The 19,092-nt window shown below is 39.5% G+C and overlaps 1 protein-coding gene and 1 pseudogene across 3 annotated transcripts in view; both read left to right on the forward strand.

The window, feature by feature from the left end:
• The window catches only part of IL1R1 (interleukin 1 receptor type 1), a 30,997-nt gene extending 12,155 nt beyond the window's left edge, over positions 1-18,842 (forward strand). The window contains exons 3-11 of one of the 3 annotated variants that reach the window (XM_039253129.1): positions 1,351-1,585; positions 1,694-1,883; positions 2,888-3,056; positions 5,015-5,080; positions 10,544-10,661; positions 11,631-11,782; positions 13,643-13,786; positions 14,785-14,952; positions 15,474-18,842. In XM_039253129.1, the coding sequence (XP_039109060.1) occupies positions 1,351-1,585; positions 1,694-1,883; positions 2,888-3,056; positions 5,015-5,080; positions 10,544-10,661; positions 11,631-11,782; positions 13,643-13,786; positions 14,785-14,952; positions 15,474-15,892 (1,661 nt within the window). In that variant the 3' untranslated portion in view covers positions 15,893-18,842. Of the gene's footprint in view, positions 1-1,350; positions 1,586-1,693; positions 1,884-2,887; positions 3,057-5,014; positions 5,081-7,059; positions 7,145-10,543; positions 10,662-11,630; positions 11,783-13,642; positions 13,787-14,784; positions 14,953-15,473 lie in introns of those variants that run through there. The other 2 variants (XM_039253130.1, XM_039253131.1) reach the window with 2 other exon arrangements.
• LOC120245904 lies at positions 7,168-7,632 on the forward strand (annotated as a pseudogene).
• Positions 18,843-19,092: the final 250 nt, after the last annotated feature.

Consider the following 19,092-nt stretch of genomic DNA (forward strand, 5'->3'; position numbering starts at 1 on the left):
ATCTATTCTATCTTCTGTGTCAATTCTGGGTCAGTTTTGATTGACTGATTATTTTCTTCTTCTTATTGATTGTATTGTCCCACTTCTTTGCACACCTGGTAATTTTTGATTGAATGCTAGACATTATAAATTTTACCATTTTGAGTGCTGGATATTTTTGTATTACTTAAAATGTTTTGAACTGTTCTGCCACAAGGTTATTACCTGGGAATAGTTGATCTTTTAAGATTAATATTTTAAGCCTTATTAGTCAGGATCAGAACAAGGTTTTATATGGGGCCTAATTTGCCCCAACTGTTAGGTCAGAACCTTCTGGATACTCTACCTGATGCCCCGTAATTAATGAGGTTTCTCATTCTGTCTGTTGAGAACAACAGCAGTTACTAGCATGTGTGTGCTCCAGTGGGTATTCACTCTAATCCTTTTGGCAATTTTCACTCTGGCCTCGCACTTTTAATGTGCTCATGCTAATTGGTACTCAGCTGAAAGCTTGAGGGAGACTTATCTCCAAAACTCTCTATCTATACAGTTATAATCCTTTGGTATTCTGTCCTGCAAGCTTATGGTTTACCTGGATTTCCAGGTCTATTTTCTCCATTCAGAGAGAACACTGGGCTTTGCCTATGTTTCCTCCTTGCAATGTCATGACCTAGACTCTTACTCTAGGCAGTAACTTGAGGAAATTGTAGGGCTCACCTATTTTGTTTTCCATCTTTCTAGCACTTCTGTCTTTTGTTCCCTGATGTTCAATGTCTTGAATATTGTTGCTTCATACACTTCGTCCATTTTAAAAATTTTTTAGGTCAGAGGCCAAATCTAGTGATTTTGTACTGAAGTAAATATCTCTCCTGCTACATTAGCACCAAATTTTAGATGGATAAAGAAGGGATAAGAGAGGTTAAATAGCTTTCCCAAGTACATACAGGTAGTAAGTGACACGATTAGATTTGAATATAAATCTTTCAGACTTTCAAGATGATATTTTTATGTAAATTTTCCTTAAAGTTTATTTATTTATTTTGAGAGAGAAAGAACATGAGCAAAAGGGAGCAGAGACAGGGGAGAGAGAGAATCACAAACAGGCTCCTCACTGTCAGTATAGAGACTACTGCAGGGCTCAAACACACAAACTATGGGATCATGACTTGAGCTGAAACCAAGAGTTGGACACTCAACAAGCTGAGTCACTCAGGTGCCCCCAAGATTGTATTTTTAATCTTAAAGCTGTTAAAACTCACATATAATATAAATTGATGTATATTATAATTGATGGGTGTATATGTAGATATTACATTAAAAAACAGTGATAAATTTCTCATGGAAATTGCTTTCCCTTTTTCCCTTTTAAAGATATATGTCAGGAACGTGAAGAAGAAGTAGTTTTAGTTTCATCTGCATATGAAATAGATGTTCGTTCATGTCTTCTTAACCCAAATGAAAAGAAAGGCACTATAATTTGGTATAAAAATGACAGCAAGACACCTATATCTATGGAAGTAGACTCCAGGATTCATCAGCACAATGATAAACTTTGGTTTGTTCCTGCTAAGGCAGAGGATTCAGGACATTACTATTGTGCAGTAAGGTAAGAAAGCGATTAATATGTTACAAACATGTGTTCTGTGTGGCTGTAGCGGTTAAGGACTAAAATCTCTTTAATGGTGCTTAATTCATCAATTTTGATTTATTTTAGAAATGCAACTTACTGCCTCAAAATTAAGATAACCGCTAAGTTTGTGCAGCATGAACCTAACTTGTGTTACAATGCAGAAGCTATATTTACACAGAAACTACCCGTTGCAAGAGATGGACAACTTGTGTGTCCTTATTTGGATTTTTTTAAAGATGAAAAAAATGAGTTACCCAAAATACAGTGGCATAAGGTAATTTTATGTTAAGTACGGTATTTTACTTTTCTGTCAAATAAAATAGTAGTCTGTCCTGGACAATAGGGTGAATCTGTAGAATACTTCTTCATTTGACATGTTGTTTGCTTTTGTGTGTGTAACTTATTAGAAATTTTTAAAAAAGTTGTAAGACTACATACATTTAATTTGTAGCTTAATAAAAATCTTACTTTCTCTTAATTTAATAAGATTGAGAAAATTATAGTAGAAATAAAAGATATTTAAAAATAAGACTTATTATAAATTTAAGGTTTTTAAGATATCCCTATTTATTATAAAATATTTACTTTTTTCTTTATTAAAAATATTAAGTGGTCCTTAAATAACTTAGTGGTCTTGAAAGTAGATTGACTAGCACTTCATGGAACACATTACATTTTTTGGTACCTTGATCTGCCTAGTTGGTTGGAGCTTGGGTGGGGAATCATCTTGCAGGGGTTAAGAAATACAAAATAAACAGTGTCAATGAAGAAAGGAAGTACAGTGTTACTAAGAAAATACGATGTTTCCTCAAACATGTTTTTCTTGCAAAGTACATTTGTCTTCACTTGTCTTCAAAGTGCATGGCTCATAGGCATAAACATTTAATATCCTGGAAACATCATTGTGAGTATTGCCAACAATACACTATATTAAAACTTGTATGTAAGGAACATAGTCATATATATATATATATATATATATATATATATATACATATATACATATATATTCATACATATGCTGTGATCATGTGCCTGGTGCAAAACAGAAGAGAAATAAATAGGCATATGATGATTATTTTTGTAAATTTTTCTGGGATTTTCAATTCACATATGTATAAATATATATGAATTGTGTGTGTGTGTGTGTGTGTGTGTGTGTACACACACACTCATGCGTAAAACATTTACCAGTGTGAGAAAACAGCTTCTTTTGTTGGTAGGCTGGGGGAAATCATTAATTGGTTTTCAGTACATCCTTCTTCTCCCTCTGTCTAGGATTGCAAACCTCTACTACTTGACAATAAGAACTTTTCTGGACTGACAAATAGACTCATCATGACAAATGTGACTGCAGCACATATGGGGAACTATACTTGTCAAGCATCCTATACATACTTGGGAAAGCAATATCGTATTACCCGGGTTATAGAACTTATCACTCTAGGTGAGTCCTAGCTCTAATCCCGGTAGTTTGAATCTGGGAAGGCCCGGAAGCCATGATTCTAATATTGCCTTCATTGTTCATGGAGGAACCAAATCCAAGAGCAGCTTGATGACTTGCCAGATGTCATGTGGCTTTGGTTTCGTTTTTGTTGCTAATACTGTATCTGTGTTTTGCATTCCTGCTTCAGAGGCAAGGCTAATCAGACCAACAGTAAAGAGCTGTTTTCCAACGGAAGTAAGAGGTGTGTTGTTCTCTGGCATGGCTAAAGATGCTTCTTCCAGAGAGCTCTGTGGTTCCCTGTGGCCGGTGTACGAGGAAGAGTAGTTCCAAGCACTTTGGCTTGGGGAGTCTGAGTGTGTAGCAGTGAGAGTTGTTGGTGTGATGGGGTGAACGCTGATGGGCTTTGGATCACATTGCACTCCCAGAGCACGCTCTACCTCTTGTTAGTTTCTTGTTAGCTCACTTGACCTCTCGAAGCCTGTTTCCTGTTCTGTAATGTGACACAGCCTTCCAAGGTCATTGGGGAGATTAGCAGTCAAGCATGCTCAGCTTGTGGTCGTGTGCCCAGTGCAAAACAGAAGAGAAATTAATAGGAATACGATAATTATTCTAGTAAATCTTCCCGAGGCTTTCAATTCTCTATTAACTACGTATCACCTTAGAAGCTATTACAAGAAAATGCACTCCTACAAATTACCTGGGGATGGTCAGAATGCTCAACCTTTCTGCAAGTATCAGATTTTGTAAGCTGTCAGTAATAGAAGAAGAGTTACTTTAATCAGGACTTTAAAAGTTAAAGGAGTCTTACTAGTAATTATGCTGAGACAAGAGGCATAAATGAGGACTATCTTAGATAATTCCAAAATATGATCACCCTACCTATAGCTAGGTGTTCTCAATAGTCTAATAATTTATATTTTTAAACATTAAGTTTATTGAATCACAATTAATTCCTTACCCACGTCCTACAAGCACCAGTGCATTATAATTTCCAATAGTGTTTATATCACAACCACCCTGAGATTTTAGCAGCCCCTCTCTGGCCGTTGTGTAGCTCTGGCTTGTCTTTCTTGACATATAGCCACCAGAGCGGCAGACAGTGTTTTAGAGAGAACTAGGGAACTTTTAAGAGAGCTCAAATATGTTTTAAATACCCTCAGTCTCCTTTTCTGATCCCTTCTATAGAAATAATATACTTCATCAGAGATGAGGTCACATTTTGTTTTCATAAAGGCAGATTCAAAAATATTAACTGAGCGTCTCCTCTATGCCAGGCACACTGTTCTAGTAGGTACACATTAGGGGACAAAAGAGACAATATCCTGTTCTGATGGGGCTTCCTGTTTTGTTGTTGCTTTGGTTTGGTTTGGTTTGACTGTGGTGGAATCCGGGGCATTCCAGTTCATAGTTTCTCCGGCTTGGCCACAGTTCAGCTTTTGAAGCTAATCTTCTTGTAAATAAAAGTCAGATGGGTTTCTGGAGCCCCTTAATGCTTTTCCGCCCTTTTTAGTAAATTATGCCAAATTGCTTGTCATTCCACTCTTGGGTCATTACTAAAATTACTAAATACAAGCAGGTCTAGCACTGGACGGTCCTTCTGGGTAATAATGCTTCATCCACGGAAGTGCCTTTCCACAGCTACTTGCTTTTCCTGATTTGCTTTAAGAGAGGCACTTGTCTGGACTCCTGGCGATGTGTGTGTCTGTAGCACCAAACTCCAGGGGCTCAGCAGGACCCAGGCTTTCTGGCGGGCATTCATGGTTTTGCAATGGCCTCTGTCGTGGCCTCCTTCCTTCACCTCTTGCCTTCTCTCTCCTGCCATACATACGCTGGGCTTTCAGGGAAATATTTGACCAGACTCCATGTGATATATTTTGGTATATTTTGCTAACTGTCGTCATCAGTTGAGATTCTGCTCTCTAAGAGACTAAGAAACCCTGCGGATGTTTGTCTTTCAGAGGAAGACAAGCCCGTGAAGCCTGTAATTGTGAGTCCAACTAATGAGACAATGGAAGCACGTCTGGGTAAGTGGGCTCCAATCAGGATATGCTCAAATCATTATTTTGAACTCAAGGGTTAGATCAACTCTGCCTTTACCACATGTAACCTAAATCATTTACTGAATATGCCTGTAATTAGTGGGAAACCGTGGTACAGTTAATGTCTTTAAATGTTTCTTTGGATTTCTGGCCTCTCAGGACAAAAATCTAGCCTCGTCTGATTTGTCCACTCTCACTCTCCTGTGGATACTTATTACCCATGGAAACACTAGCCAAAGGCCAAGTTCAACACGACTAGAAATGAGAAGTGTAATTTATCTGACTGGCACAGGATGGATTTCTTATGTCCGGAAAAACTTAAAGTTTTTAGACAGAAGAATAAGATAAGAGACTAAAAAGGATAAGTATTTTTTTCTAGGATGACCATAAAGTCAGTGAAAATTTTTTATTGCAGGAAAAATAATCTTATAAATTTATATATACATAATCTATATATTACATAATCTTGTAAGCATCCAGACATAAACTATACAGCGCAGTAACCACCAGCGATATGTGGCTGTGGACATGTAAATTTAAATTAAGTAAATTAGTTAATTTAGTTCGATTAAAAATGAGTTCTTCAGTCATGGGAGCCATATTTCAAGAGCCTAATAGCCATATGTGGCAAGTGATTACTGCATTAGCATAAATATAGAACATTTCCTTTGTCCCTGAAAATTCTAATGAAAACCACTGGTCCAAGCATAAATACAGATGTTTATATCAGAGGATCAAAAACCAAGCTGGCATACAAAGTTCTCTTCTGTGAAGACCGTGAATAATTATACAGAGATCAGAAGGTAAAAGTTTGTGACCAATGGATGCTGTATGTGTCCAAGTCATTATTAATGATGGAAGGTAATATAAAGGCATTCATAGTTGTAAAAAGAACAAAGACGTGAAAACTCACAATTAAATATAAGCCAACAGAATCTAGAGCAGTGTTCCTTAATCCTTTTTTTCCTCTGCATTATTGCTCCCCTGTAGAGCCTAAAAAGGTATTTCCCCCTTGCCCCCACCCAATCTTCTTCCCTTCTACAGTTTTCTAATCCCACAGATATATTGTATATCTGTTGATGTGCCGTGCCCTTTGCAGGGCTACAAACCATTGCAATATCTAAGGATTTTCTTGCCTTCTTCCCAAGATCCACTTTTTGCCCTGGTGGCCATAGCCCCTGTTGGGAATTCTTATTCTAGATTGTGTACACTTCAGAGCACTATAGTTTAGGCGACATTGATCTCCAAATCTAAAAATAGCCCTATATTCAGAAACATATTTTAATATATCATATTTTATCATTTTTAATATATCATGTTGGTCAGATGCACACATCACCCTGTCATATGATTACCCTGAAGGTCGAACAGGCATTTGATAAGATTCAATATGAATTACCAGTAAAGTAACTGAGGAACTGAGGGATACTTCCTTAACTTAATAAATAACATCAATTCAAACCAATAGTCAATAACATTCTTTTTTTTAATATTTTTTTTTTTTTTTATTCCTGAGAGAGAGAGACAGCGTGAGCAGGGGAGGGTCAGAAAGAGAGAGAGACAGAATCAGAAACAGGCTCCAGACTCTGAGCTAGCTGTCAGCACAGAGCCCAACATGGGGCTCGAACCCACGAACTGTGAGATCATGACCTGAGCCAAAGTCGGCCGCCCAACCGACTAAGCCACCCAGGCGCCCTGGTCACTAACGTTCTTGATGATGAACCACTGTAGTGTTTGACTTTCTACAGGTATAGACTCCCTCCCCTCACTGAAGTTAAGAGCAAGACAAAGATGGCCACATAACCAACATTACTTAATATATTGTAGAAGTGCCCACTGATACATACTTACTTACTATAAGTAAGTAAGTAAGTAAGTCATACTTACTGTAAGGGAGAAAAGGACTTTATTATTAAAATTAAAATTAATATATTAATTGGCTAGATATAAAATTAATATTCTAGGTATAGCAGATGTCCCTCCAGCTCTGGTGGTGTGCCGTGGGGAAGACGTGGATTTGTGAGCCCCAGAACAAGGGCTACGTCTTTGAAGTCACTGCTGTGCAGAGGAGACGCTGGGTGAAGCCATCATCACCATGTCTGACTGGGAGACAAAGCCTTCAAGTGGGGACTTGTGGGATAAGAAGGAAAGAGCATGCATTAAACTCAGAGTCGGACAGGATGGCAGTGAGATTCACTTTGAAGTGAAGATGACATGTCTCAAGAAACTCTAAGAATTATACTGTCAAAGACTGGAAGTTCCAGTGACTCCACTCAGGTTTCAAAGGTCAGAGAAATGCTGATAATCACAGTCAGAAGGAGCTGGGAATGGAGGAAGAAGTGATTGAAGTTTATCAGGAACAAACAGGGTCCTTCAGTGGTTTAGATATCTTTTTATCTTTCATTTTTTACCCCTTCAATCCCTTTTTACTTTTAAAAATACTTCTTTCATCTTGTGGTGTTCAACATGGAACTGAAGACTGGCACCTTACCTCTTTAAAACTTCCAGTAATTTGAATTCTAGTGTCCATTTGTCATCATTTGTTTTCATGGTGCTGATTTTTGGTGATCAAACCTCAGCCTCCTTCCTTTGTCCTCTCCTTTTTATAAATCACGTGTGTGCACAGAGGGGCCATCTTTTCCAGGCCTGTGCATCTTCAGGCTTGTGGCGACTAAGACTGGCCGATGTGAGTGTTCATAATGGCTTTCCAACTGGCTCTGAAGTTCCAGCACGATCGCTTCTCTCCTGGACTTGTGGCTGTCAGTGGGAGACAGAAGTTTCTCAGAGAACTGAGCGGTGGCAAAATGGCCTTTCCTTAATGTAAAGCTGCTTTTAAAATCTGGGGGTCTGGACCCAAAGAAGAGGAATGTAGGGTTGGAGTGGAGTTGACATAGAGATGGTACGAATACTAACTAACTCCAAAGATGGTGTCACTGAAGAGAAAGCGTTTTAAGATGAAAGAAAATCTTGTCAGAAGATCCCTGAAAAGTTCTGGTTTTCATAAGCAGTGAATAAAGTTATTCATTCACAAGTGTATACCACAGAACAGTGCACTCTTTTATTTTATTTGTACTTTTTGGCCTGGGATATGGGTTTTAAATGAACATTGTCTATACCAACTTAATTAAAATAAAATGCTTGTAAAAAACAAAATCAATAGTCTAAAAATGATAAACTTGTTTGGCAATAACCAGCTAGAAAACGTAATGGCTTGGAAAGAGGTCCTATTTGCAACATGTCACAAAGATATCTCTAAAGTTTCTTAGCAAAATCTTTTTAAAAATAAACAGGATTTAGAGGGGAGAAAAGATTCTGACATACAAATCTCGGGAAAATTGAGATTTAAAGCATACATATTGACAAGGAGTGGGAGCTATGTTGTTTCCAATGAGGAGAAAATTGGTACTTAGTGGGAAAAAATCTAAATCAATAGATAGACTGTATGTCTGAGGCATTAAAGATTTATGGGGAGGTAGTCAATTAGGATAAAAATGTCTAAAATGGCTCAAAAGGGAGCAATAATGGAAACAATCTTGAGAAACACCAATTTAAGGAAAACTGTAATAGAAATGTATGTTTTTCATATATGGAAAATTAGAAATTATAAAGATATCAACTCTTAAAATTATAGCTTTAAAAAAATTTTTTAATGTTTATTTTTGAGAGAGAGAGAGAAAGAGAAAAAGCAGGGGAGGGCAGAGAGAGAGAGGGAGAGAGAGGGAGAGAGACGGAATCCGAAGCAGGCTCCAGGATCCGAGCTGTCAGCACAGAGCCCAATGTGGGGCTTGAACCCATGAGCTATGAGATCATGACCTGAGCTGCAGCTGGATGCTTAACTGACTGAACCACCCAGGCGTCCCTAAAATTATACTGTTAATGGAATTCCAGAAAAAATATGAATGGGCTCAAAAGTTTGCAAGTGATTCTAAAATTAACCAAGAATATTAAAAAGATGAGATTATTAAAATAATATTGACAAGAAGAGCTCTAAATTATACCAATATTTACCGTAAAACTGTAGCAATTAAGATTGTGGTATCCTTGGCATCAGTATACCCACTCAGATCAACCAAGAGAGTCCCAAATAAATATTTTATTTTATAACAAAAGTGGCATTACAAATTATTTTCCAATAAGGGGTTCTGAAGTGATAAATGAGCTATTTGGATAAAAACATGAAGTTAAGTCTCTCCTTCACACCATACCCAATTACATTCTAGACAGAGTAAAGAACTAAAACAGTCAAAACAATTGCAGCAGTATATACCTCAGTGAAAATGGACATGGATATTTTCCTGATTTGGTGGTAGAGCTTTAAGAAAAAAATTGTGAAAACAGATGAAACAGAAATTTGATGGAAAAAAAAATCTACACCAAAGAATTTCCATTAACAAATAAAACAAAGGCAACAAACTCTGAAGGTTATTTGGAATAGTTTTCATGTATGATAAAAAGTTAATATCCTTGAAGAATAAAGAACTCCCATACAGAAGTGAGGTTAATATGAGAAGCAATTAAATAATGGACAGTAAGCATAACAAACAGTTCTTAACCGCAGACCAACACTGAGCTTCTAAAAGATGTCCATTCACCATGATTTCAAGAAATGCAGATGAAAATTTAAATTTTAAATTTTTTCAAAGTTTCTTTATTATTTTGAGAGAGAGAGAGAGAGAAGGGTAAAGAGAGGGAATCCCAAGCAGGCTCCACACTGTCTGCACAAGCCTGATGTGGGGCTCAACTCAAGAAGCGTGAGATCATGACCTGAGCTGAAATCAAGAGTCAGATGCTTAACCAACTGAGTCACTCAAGCACACCAAGAAATGCAGATGAAAATTTAAATGGCGGTTTTAATTCTCTCATTGGACAATCATTAACCAAAAATATTTGGAATCTGGGGGGATTGGGGGTTAGCTAGCACTTGCATACCCTGCTGGACAGAGTGCAGACATGTACAGTCTCATTTGGAAGAAGGAGGAGGACTTTTAAAATATGTTTATCTCTTAATTCTACTTCCAGATTCAAAGTAATACTTCAGGGTATATACAATATTGATGCATAAGCATATTCATTAGAATATAGTCCCAATAATGAAAAATTAGAAACAAATTGTGTTTAGCAATAGGAAAACCATTAATCATAGTAGATCTGTATTATGGAGTTCTAAGTATTCATGAAATGCCTCTTTTGGAAGGCTGAGCTGAAGTTCCCAGTATACAATGTTTACAAATAGCAGACAACAATGTTCCATTTTAAAAATTGCTCATATGCACAGAGAATGAGATACATGAGGTTACTAATCACTGTTATCTCCAAGTGGTAGGTTAAAGGGCAATTTTTGTTTTTCTTTGTACTTTTCTAGAATTGAAAATTTTTAATCAATAGCCATTTACCAATCTAGATCAGATAAAAATCAATTGCTCTGATTAAAAATACATTGTTTTGCAGGATCCAAGCTACAGTTGATCTGCAATGTCAGTGGCCAGCTGAGTGACTTTGTCTACTGGAAGTGGAATGGGTCATTAATTGATGAAGATGACCCAGTGCTGGTGGAGGATTATTTGCCGTAAGTATGCTAAAAGCCTATCATGCACAAAGAAGTTTTGGTATTAAATTTCATATCATGCTTTATACAACCTTAATGGTTTCATTGAATCTCAAGAGTTAGTTGGCAGTTGACTGGCCCTTGACCCTTTACTGCCCATATTGAGTTTCGCTGAGCTTAGCAGGATTTATAAGAACTTATACACTTCAGGTAAAAACACATGTCATCCTGGTACAAATTCTGAACCACTTGGAAGGCTTTCTCTTGAATGTAGATAGATGTGTTACAGAATTCCAGTGAAAAACTTTCCTGAATTACCCTTTATGATATTCTTTTTTTTTTTTATTTCAATGTTTGTTTATTCTTAGAGAGCATGAGTGAGGGAGGGGCAGAGCAAGAGAGGTGCACAGAATACAAAGCACGCTCCAGGCTCTAGCTGTCAGCACAGAGACAAGCACGGGGCTCGAACTCACAAGCCATGAGATCATGACCTGAGCCAAAGTCAGATGCCCAGCCGACTGAGCCACCCAGTAACCCTGATATTCTGGGTTTTTTAAAGCAGTTTAAGAAAGACTCATTAAGTGGGCCAAGAATCTGGCACTCTACCTCTCAACTCTCAAGTGACTTTCTGTTTCCTCTCTCGGGATCAGCTCCTGACTCCTTAGCATTCTCCTTGCTCACCTGTCCCAATCTCCTGTTTCACGTATTCTCTGTGCCCCATGGCGATTAACATGTGCATCCATCTTTTTCTTCTTGGAAGCTGGTAATTTAAATATGATCTCTGCTACTGACTCTTTCACTGACTGTGGTCTTCAGGCTATAAAATCTCAGATCAGTGTTGCCAACAGCCTGATTATTATCCCTGTGCTTAGTGCTGGTGATAATGCTGCTGTAACTCATGTGGCAAATAAAGAGATAAATCATGTGTATGTGTCTCAGTTGTAGTAGTTTTGCTTAAACAACTTCATTTATTCTCTCTTTTTTGAACAGAGTGGAAAATCTTTCAGCCAGAGGAAAGAACACAATCATCACTGTGCTTAATATTTCACAAGTGGAAAGTAGATTTTATCTATATCCATTTATCTGTGTTGCCAAGAATACAGATGGTATGAATTCGGCATATATCCAATTAATACATCCAGGTAAACAACAACATATTTGAAATGCAGTTTGGGTTTACTGTTGCAAGATTCCATGACTTTGAGATTCGCGATGCTATCGCCTCTGCTTAGAAGCTCTTGGATTCCTCTTAACCTGGCAAATTTCTATGCTTTCACTTGTCAGCTGAACTACTTCTAGGAAGCTTTCTCTCTTGCTGCCTGCTCTTAACAAGCTCTCTGCCCAAACAGATGAGGTTAGTGTCTCTGTTATATACTTTCAGAGAACCCTATGTCCCTGTCACAGTATCTGTCATACTTAGTTTTCTTTCCTTGAATTAAGTTCTATGTTGGTGCTGACCGTTTATCTTACCAATCATTCTGTATCCAGAGCTAGTAGTGACTTAAGTATGGTATATTGTAGGTACCTGATGAATATTTTTAGGTAAATGACAGCATAATGGATGAACAGGGGAAGCCTAAATATCCAGTTTCCAGAGAGGAAGTAAGAAATTACTAGTTCTCTTCAACTGTGTAATGAAACACAGTATTGAAAATTTTTGTGTAATATTTTGATTGTAGTTGAATAAAAATAGTGTATTTATAAATATGTACATGGAGGAAAATGTAAAAACCTAGAGACAGATGATTAGAATTAGTAAATGAATTTGGCACGATCACTAGTGTTTCTGTGGGTATGTGTTTAGGTGGGTGTGTTGTTGTGGGCAGGTTTATTCTAGAAGTCATATGGAAATGTAAAAGAACAAAAATAATCGAGATAGTCTTGCATAAAAACAAGAAATCTGGAAGATTTACACTACAGGTATCATGATCTTGTGTGAAGCTACAGTCATTAAGGCTATAAATGTGAACTATCCATTGGACCAGTTGGATATGGGTCTGGAAAATGTGCAATCCTGATTTCTAGTTCATACCCGAATCAACTGCAGATGGATTGAAGACCCAACAGGGAAATTAGAGTGATAGAGCTTTTAGATTCTCTTTTCTGGATGCCTGCATGGTCCCTGAGGTTTAGAAGGCACTTTCTTCTTTCTTCCCTACACCGTACCCATTACCCCTCCTTCACCTTACTTCTCTGCCCCTCCTCCACTGCAATCTTTGGGTGAATAATTAGAGAGTGAAGCTAAGAGAGTGTGGAAGAGTGAAACATACTATATGGGATTCCTAAGCCCTTTCTTTCCTCTCCCAGACTTCAGGTTTCCCCAGCTAACTCTTGTACCTCCAGAAACTTTTGTAGACTTTTGAGTGACTCTGACTTGTTTTACTCTGAAATGCTCTATTCTGTGGTCTTTGGCATTCTTTATTATGTGGCTGTATACAGTGGGCCCTTGAACAACATGGGGATTAGAAACACCAATGCTCTCATTCCTGGTCAAAAGTTGAGTATAACTTTGACTCTCCCAAAACTTAACTACTTATAGTCTATTGTTGACCAGAAGCGTGCTGGATAACATGAACAGTTGAGTAACACATATTTTGCATGTTGTATGTATTATATACTGTATGCTTATGCTTACAAAAAAGTAAGCATAAAAGAAAATGCTATTAAGAAAATCATAAGGAAAATACATTTACAGCACTTTACTGTAAAAAATGGACCCAGAGAGTCCAAACCTGTATTGCTCGAGGGTCAACTGTATTATAATATTTAGGTGGAAATTTAATACAATGTACCTCAGTTTTATACAGTATCAATTCTAGACAGCTTTGTACATTAGTATGCATTACTAAGTTGTGATAATGAATAGGTTAATATTGTCTGGGATTTGGGATTGCAGGCCAATCCCAAAAATGGTCTCTTTGGGATGATAATATTTAATTTGGTATGCTCCAATTTTTAATTCTTCTGGTTCCAACGTATTTTTTTCCTTTTTTCTTCCATAGTCCCTGATTTCAAGAAGCACACAATTGGTATATTTGTCATGTTAACTCTAGTAATTACATGCTCTGCTTTCATCTACAAAATCTTCAAGGTTGACATTGTGCTGTGGTACAGGGATTCTTGCTATGATTTTCTCCCCCCAAAAGGTACAATTTTGTATTCTATTCAATATTTCCTTGCTGGAGATAAGGGGTAGTTAAGCAATGTAGAAGAGAGCTGAGAGGGTTTTTACTTAAATTGTAAAATGAAATGTGACCTATACAAGAATAGTAACTATTCTTATATATAATTATAGTTTTGGAACTGAATAGACTGAATATCATTGTTTTCCAAGTTACTACTTTGGTGTTCACAATGGTGGGATAAACAGGCACTGAGAACATCTGTTGGTAAATCCAGGATGTGTTGTTTGAGCGCCTGCTCCATGCTGGTTAGGACATAGATGACTCCATGATCTGCCTCCAAAGGAAAGAAATGATGATTTTCATGTGTCAGGGAAGCTTTCACTTTCTCCTTTGTTTAAGCCTTGCAAAAAAAAAAAAAAAAAATACTACAATAATACATAAAAGGAAGAATGTATAGAATTCAGGGCCAAGACAACTGGGAAAGAAGAAAAGACCAGTGACGGAGAGCCTGGGTGGCTCAGTCGTTTAAGCTTCTGACTTTGGTTCACGTCATGATCTCATAGTTCGTGGGTTCGAGCCCCACGTCGGGCTCTGTGCTGACAGCCAGCTCAGAGCCTGGAGCCTGTTTCACATTCTGTGTCTCCCTCTTTCTCTGACCCTCCCCTGCTCCCACTGTCTCTCTCTCTCTCTGAAATAAATAAAACATTAAAAAAATTAGAAAAGACCAGCAAGGCAAGGATAGTTCCCAGACCAAGAGGTAAACAATCTCTGCATAGGAAGTGGCCGTTCAGCAACATAAGAACACCTTCATAGTAAAGCACAATACATAGAAACTTGTAGATGAACACTTCAAACAGTTATTAGACTTCTGGCATCGCTACTTCATTCTTACCATCACACACACATGAAATTAATAATTCATTCTGAAGTGCATGTTTGGGATGCTGACTTTACCAGATCTCTTGTTGCAAATGGACTGGGTCCAAATACATCTAAATATTTTATGTTTCCCCCTCAAGCTTCAGATGGAAAGACCTATGATGCATACATACTATATCCAAAGACCCTTGGGGAAGGGTCCACCTCGAATTCAGATACTTTTGTGTTTAAAGTCCTGCCTGAGGTCTTGGAAAAACAGTGTGGATATAAGCTGTTCATTTATGGAAGGGACGCCTATGTTGGGGAAGGTATGTGTGTCAAAGAAAAAAAAATGGTTGTAAAAATAATTGCTAAAGCTAGGTTTCATCTTTCAGGAAGAACTGTGGCATTAGGTGTGCATATTTGGTAGTTTCAAGAACTTCCTCAGTGGTGGGTGTTGATGATTTCCACATCTATTAAGTGCAAAATGTACTACTTACTTTTCTTGTATTTTGTCGGCACAGGAATTAACAAAGTTTTATTTATTTTTAGAAAACTTCAGAACTAGTTAGATCTGCTAGTTACTTTACAACTGAGACAGTAAAATAGGAGTGGAATAGATCAAATGGTTTAAGGTTTTAAAGTTTCTACCAGGAGTATTCTGAGTCCTAAATGAAATCTTGAGCTTTTGTGGGCGGGTTTTAAGCTGGTGTATAAAATCAGAAACGTCTTTAATTAGGATGAGAAAAGAACATTGGAAGACATAGGGGATGGGGGTCGGCTTTTGGCTTGGGAGCGAATGATTATAAATTGAAATTTTACGTACTCTGCCGGGCTTCCTGTTTTTCAGACATTGCTGATGTCACTAATGAAAACATAAAGAAAAGCAGAAGACTGATCATCGTTTTGGTCCCAGAAGCATCAGGATTGGGCTGGCTGGGGAATTCATCTGAAGAGCAGATAGCAATGTACAATGCTTTCGTTCAGGACGGGATTAAAGTTGTACTGCTTGAACTGGAGACAATCCAAGACTATGAGAAAATGCCAGAGACCATTAAATTCATTAAGCAGAAACGCGGGGCCATACGCTGGTCAGGGGATTTTAGAGAGGGCGTGCAGTCTGCAAAGACAAGGTTCTGGAAGAATGTCAGGTACCACATGCCTGTCCAGCGACAGCCACCTTCGTCCAAACACCAGCTACTGTCCCTGGCTCTGAGACCAGACTCTAAGAAGAAGCTTCCGAGGGAGGTGCAGGTGCCTCTCGGGTAGCAGGGAGAAGCTTGGCCAAGAATTCCTTGTGACTCCTGTCCTCCGGCATCACAGGCCGGGCTGTGCCCGCACTGACTGTACAGTCATAAAATGCCCACGTAGAGTCCCTTATCCTTGAGATCACCTGGAATCGGATTGCTCAGGGAACAGGATGTGGTGACGGTAGCAGGTCAGGGCAGTTCAGAATGAGGGCTCACAAGTCCTTTGAAACTGGGCCCCGGACGTCCCGTCTGAATGTTTGAACTGCTGAGAACAGACACCAGGACAGCAAAGAACAATAAGAACAACTAAGAACAATCAGGAAACATTTACCCTCCAAAAAGGTTTTTTGGCGCTGTCCACAGTCCAGGGAGGGCAGCTGTGGCCCGGCCCGGGGACGGCACAGTCACCGGCTCCCCCAGGGGCTTCCCTTGGCGCTGCAGCAGGCCAAGTGAGACTGGTATTTCACAGAGGAGGAAAGAAGCATGCTTGGAGAACTTTCCATTTGCTCTGCACTTTCCCTACTCATTGACAGCCGGCAGTCAGTTTCCAAAGACTGAATTTCATTTCGTGGCCCTTTAAAATTCTCATTTCAGTAAAGAAAGGATTGCACGTTTTTGAGATCACCTTAGCTTTCTGCTGGAGAGAGAGCATTTCCGAAGCAGGAGTAGCAGAGAATTGATGCACCTCCGGACGCCATCCCCCCTGGAACGACCCTTCTGTCGCACCTTCCTCTTGCACATTCCACTTGACTCATCTTTGGAAGGACAGCTTCTCAGTCCCTTTCTCCTTCCTCTCAATCGCACACCTGGGCCATGGATTCACCTTCCTTCATACAGTGCTGCTCTAAGCTCCTAAAAACACCTCTGCGGGCTCCTCCTGGTTTAGGACTTAAAGCCCAATTCCCCACTTGCATTTCACCGCTGCCGCCCCCTTCCCTACCCCACCCCCCCACCGCCCCGGTCTGTCTGCACAGCTGTGCCCCTCACTGTCCTGCTCTGTGAACTCCCACATCAGCCTTTGGGCCCCTTCATACCTGCGCCTCGTGCTCCTTCATCTCTGCTTCTCCTTCCTGTCTCCTCTGACCAAAATGCCTTCTGGAATTTTCTCCAGCCCGCCAGAGTTGTATGAAATTCAGGATTTACCCTAGCTCTGTTTCTCGAAGAGATTTCCCCAAGAAACTGCCCTAAGACACCTGCTGTCTGGTGTCGGTCTGACTACAGCACGTGGTCCATTGGCCATCACTTAATGAGAAGGTTGTTCTATGTCCAGCTAGAGACCCTGCTGTCTGCAGGAGAGGCTGGGGGTGTGTCTCCTGTAGGCTGTGGTGCCTGCACTTGTGACATAGGTTTGTGTGGGGCTTTCTTGTTGAAGAGTGTCCACAGGTTCTCATATTTAAGTTTTGCAATCATCCGAATTTTACAGAGAAAATAAGTGACCTGTCTTTTTAAAAATCACGCTTAGTGCTGTCTGACCTAGGCCTTCTAGCTCCGTCGCTGGCTTCTTAGTGCGCTGTCCTGAACGCTTGACTTCAGGTCATCGAATGTCCCCTTGGCCCCTACCCTGGCACTTTTGTGAGAAGAAATGACCGTCTTCCGGGAGGGTGGCCGAGTCTAGAGATGCTCTCATTTAAGAAACCAAATTCTAAATTTCTGAGCGTTGGAATTTCCAAAAATTGTTTCGATTTTACGGAAAATGTTTCTGCTCTCCTAGATTCTTTCCCAAAAGGTAGATATTTCTTAGTGAATTAAAAATGAAAGCAAGTTGGTGTTTTGGTCCAGGACATGGTATTTTAAAATGTGATCATAGTCCTCAGAGAAACCCTGGAAAACTGCAAAGCCAAGTTCACGTGCCATTTGCTGAGGGACATGTGTACCATTTTAGAAGTTGTATGAACATGGACAGGCCCTTTGTTTTTTTAATTTTTTAAGTTTAACGTTATGGGTGAACACAGCCTCATCTAGTATATTTTTCTCCCCGAAGGTGGTCAGAGCCAGACAGAAACAGAGTTGAACGCTTTGCCTCTCCTCTCTCCACCTGCTTTTTCTTGGATCCAATCTGACAGCACCAAGTAATTGTGCTGTTTTGCGACTGTTGCTGCTGCTGTTTTTAAAAAACTGCCTTACTTTTATTTGCCGGAACACGCGGACTGTAGCCAGAAGTCTGAGGGGCTCGGGTGGGGGGGCTGATGCTTAGAACGTATAATGTTGTTGATCATTTGTAGTCTGTCATCTGTAAAATATACTTGCCGTGTAGTCCCACGAAAGCCAATTCTGAATATTAGACTTGGCAGCAAAGTTGGCCAGAAAGTAAGGAGCAGGGAGAATAACCAAGAATTGTCAGTGGCATTTGCACCTGGCATTTCGGAAGGGACAAGAACCAAGGGATGTTTCTGGGATCCAGTCTGACAGCAGGAGGGACTGCTGGGGACCAGGAGGAGCCCCAACGGGAAAGTGCATGTCATCATGTCACTCCCGGTGCTCCCAGGGGAGGATTCCGGGGGAAGGAGCTACACTCCTAGCTCCCTGGGAACTTCCTTTGTTTTGTTGTTTTCCCTGAAAACCTCTTTTAAGCTCTTCCTTTCAGGCCTTTCCCATTAATTAGATTTTACTGCATTATCCGAAGGTGATTTTTTTGTTCCTGTGAGCTTTTAAAGGAAAGTTTGCCACAAAGCATTTCGCTTCCAGTTGTCCAAACTGGCTTAGCAGAATTTATATCTTCCTTCTCTCCCCCACCCCCCTTTGTTTATTTGCAATAACAGAAAAGGTAGTGAGCCATTTTTTCCCCAGTGGTATTTTTGATACATTATATTTTTACTGGTTGACGATGAAGGGTTTTTTAAAAACTTGTTTGTACCATTCTAAGCAGATACCAAGTATTTTTATATAAGAAAACACCAGATTCGTGTATAGCACGTATCACTGATTGATGGACTGTACTTGTTTTCCAATAAAATTGGCAAAAGCTGGTATTGAGTCTCCTCATTTAAATCCGTTTCCACGCCAGCCCTGCCCTGGGCTTCCCCGGCCACACTCCCAGGTCTGATGTAGGGTGAGCATACCTTCCGTCTGGGGAATTCAGGAACCCTGAGCCAGCCAGTGAACCCTGAATCCCATCTCTAGCCTCAAGTCTACTCCACTTGTTTGCTGGCTTCTAAAATGGATTAAAACGTGAGTTTTATTAGTGTTAACCCTTTACTAGTCCCCAAAAGACAAGGGCAA

The sequence above is a fragment of the Hyaena hyaena genome, unplaced genomic scaffold (assembly GCF_003009895.1).
Source record: "Hyaena hyaena isolate Hyena2069 unplaced genomic scaffold, ASM300989v1 scaffold_438, whole genome shotgun sequence".
In the NCBI taxonomy this organism is placed as follows: domain Eukaryota; kingdom Metazoa; phylum Chordata; class Mammalia; order Carnivora; family Hyaenidae; genus Hyaena; species Hyaena hyaena.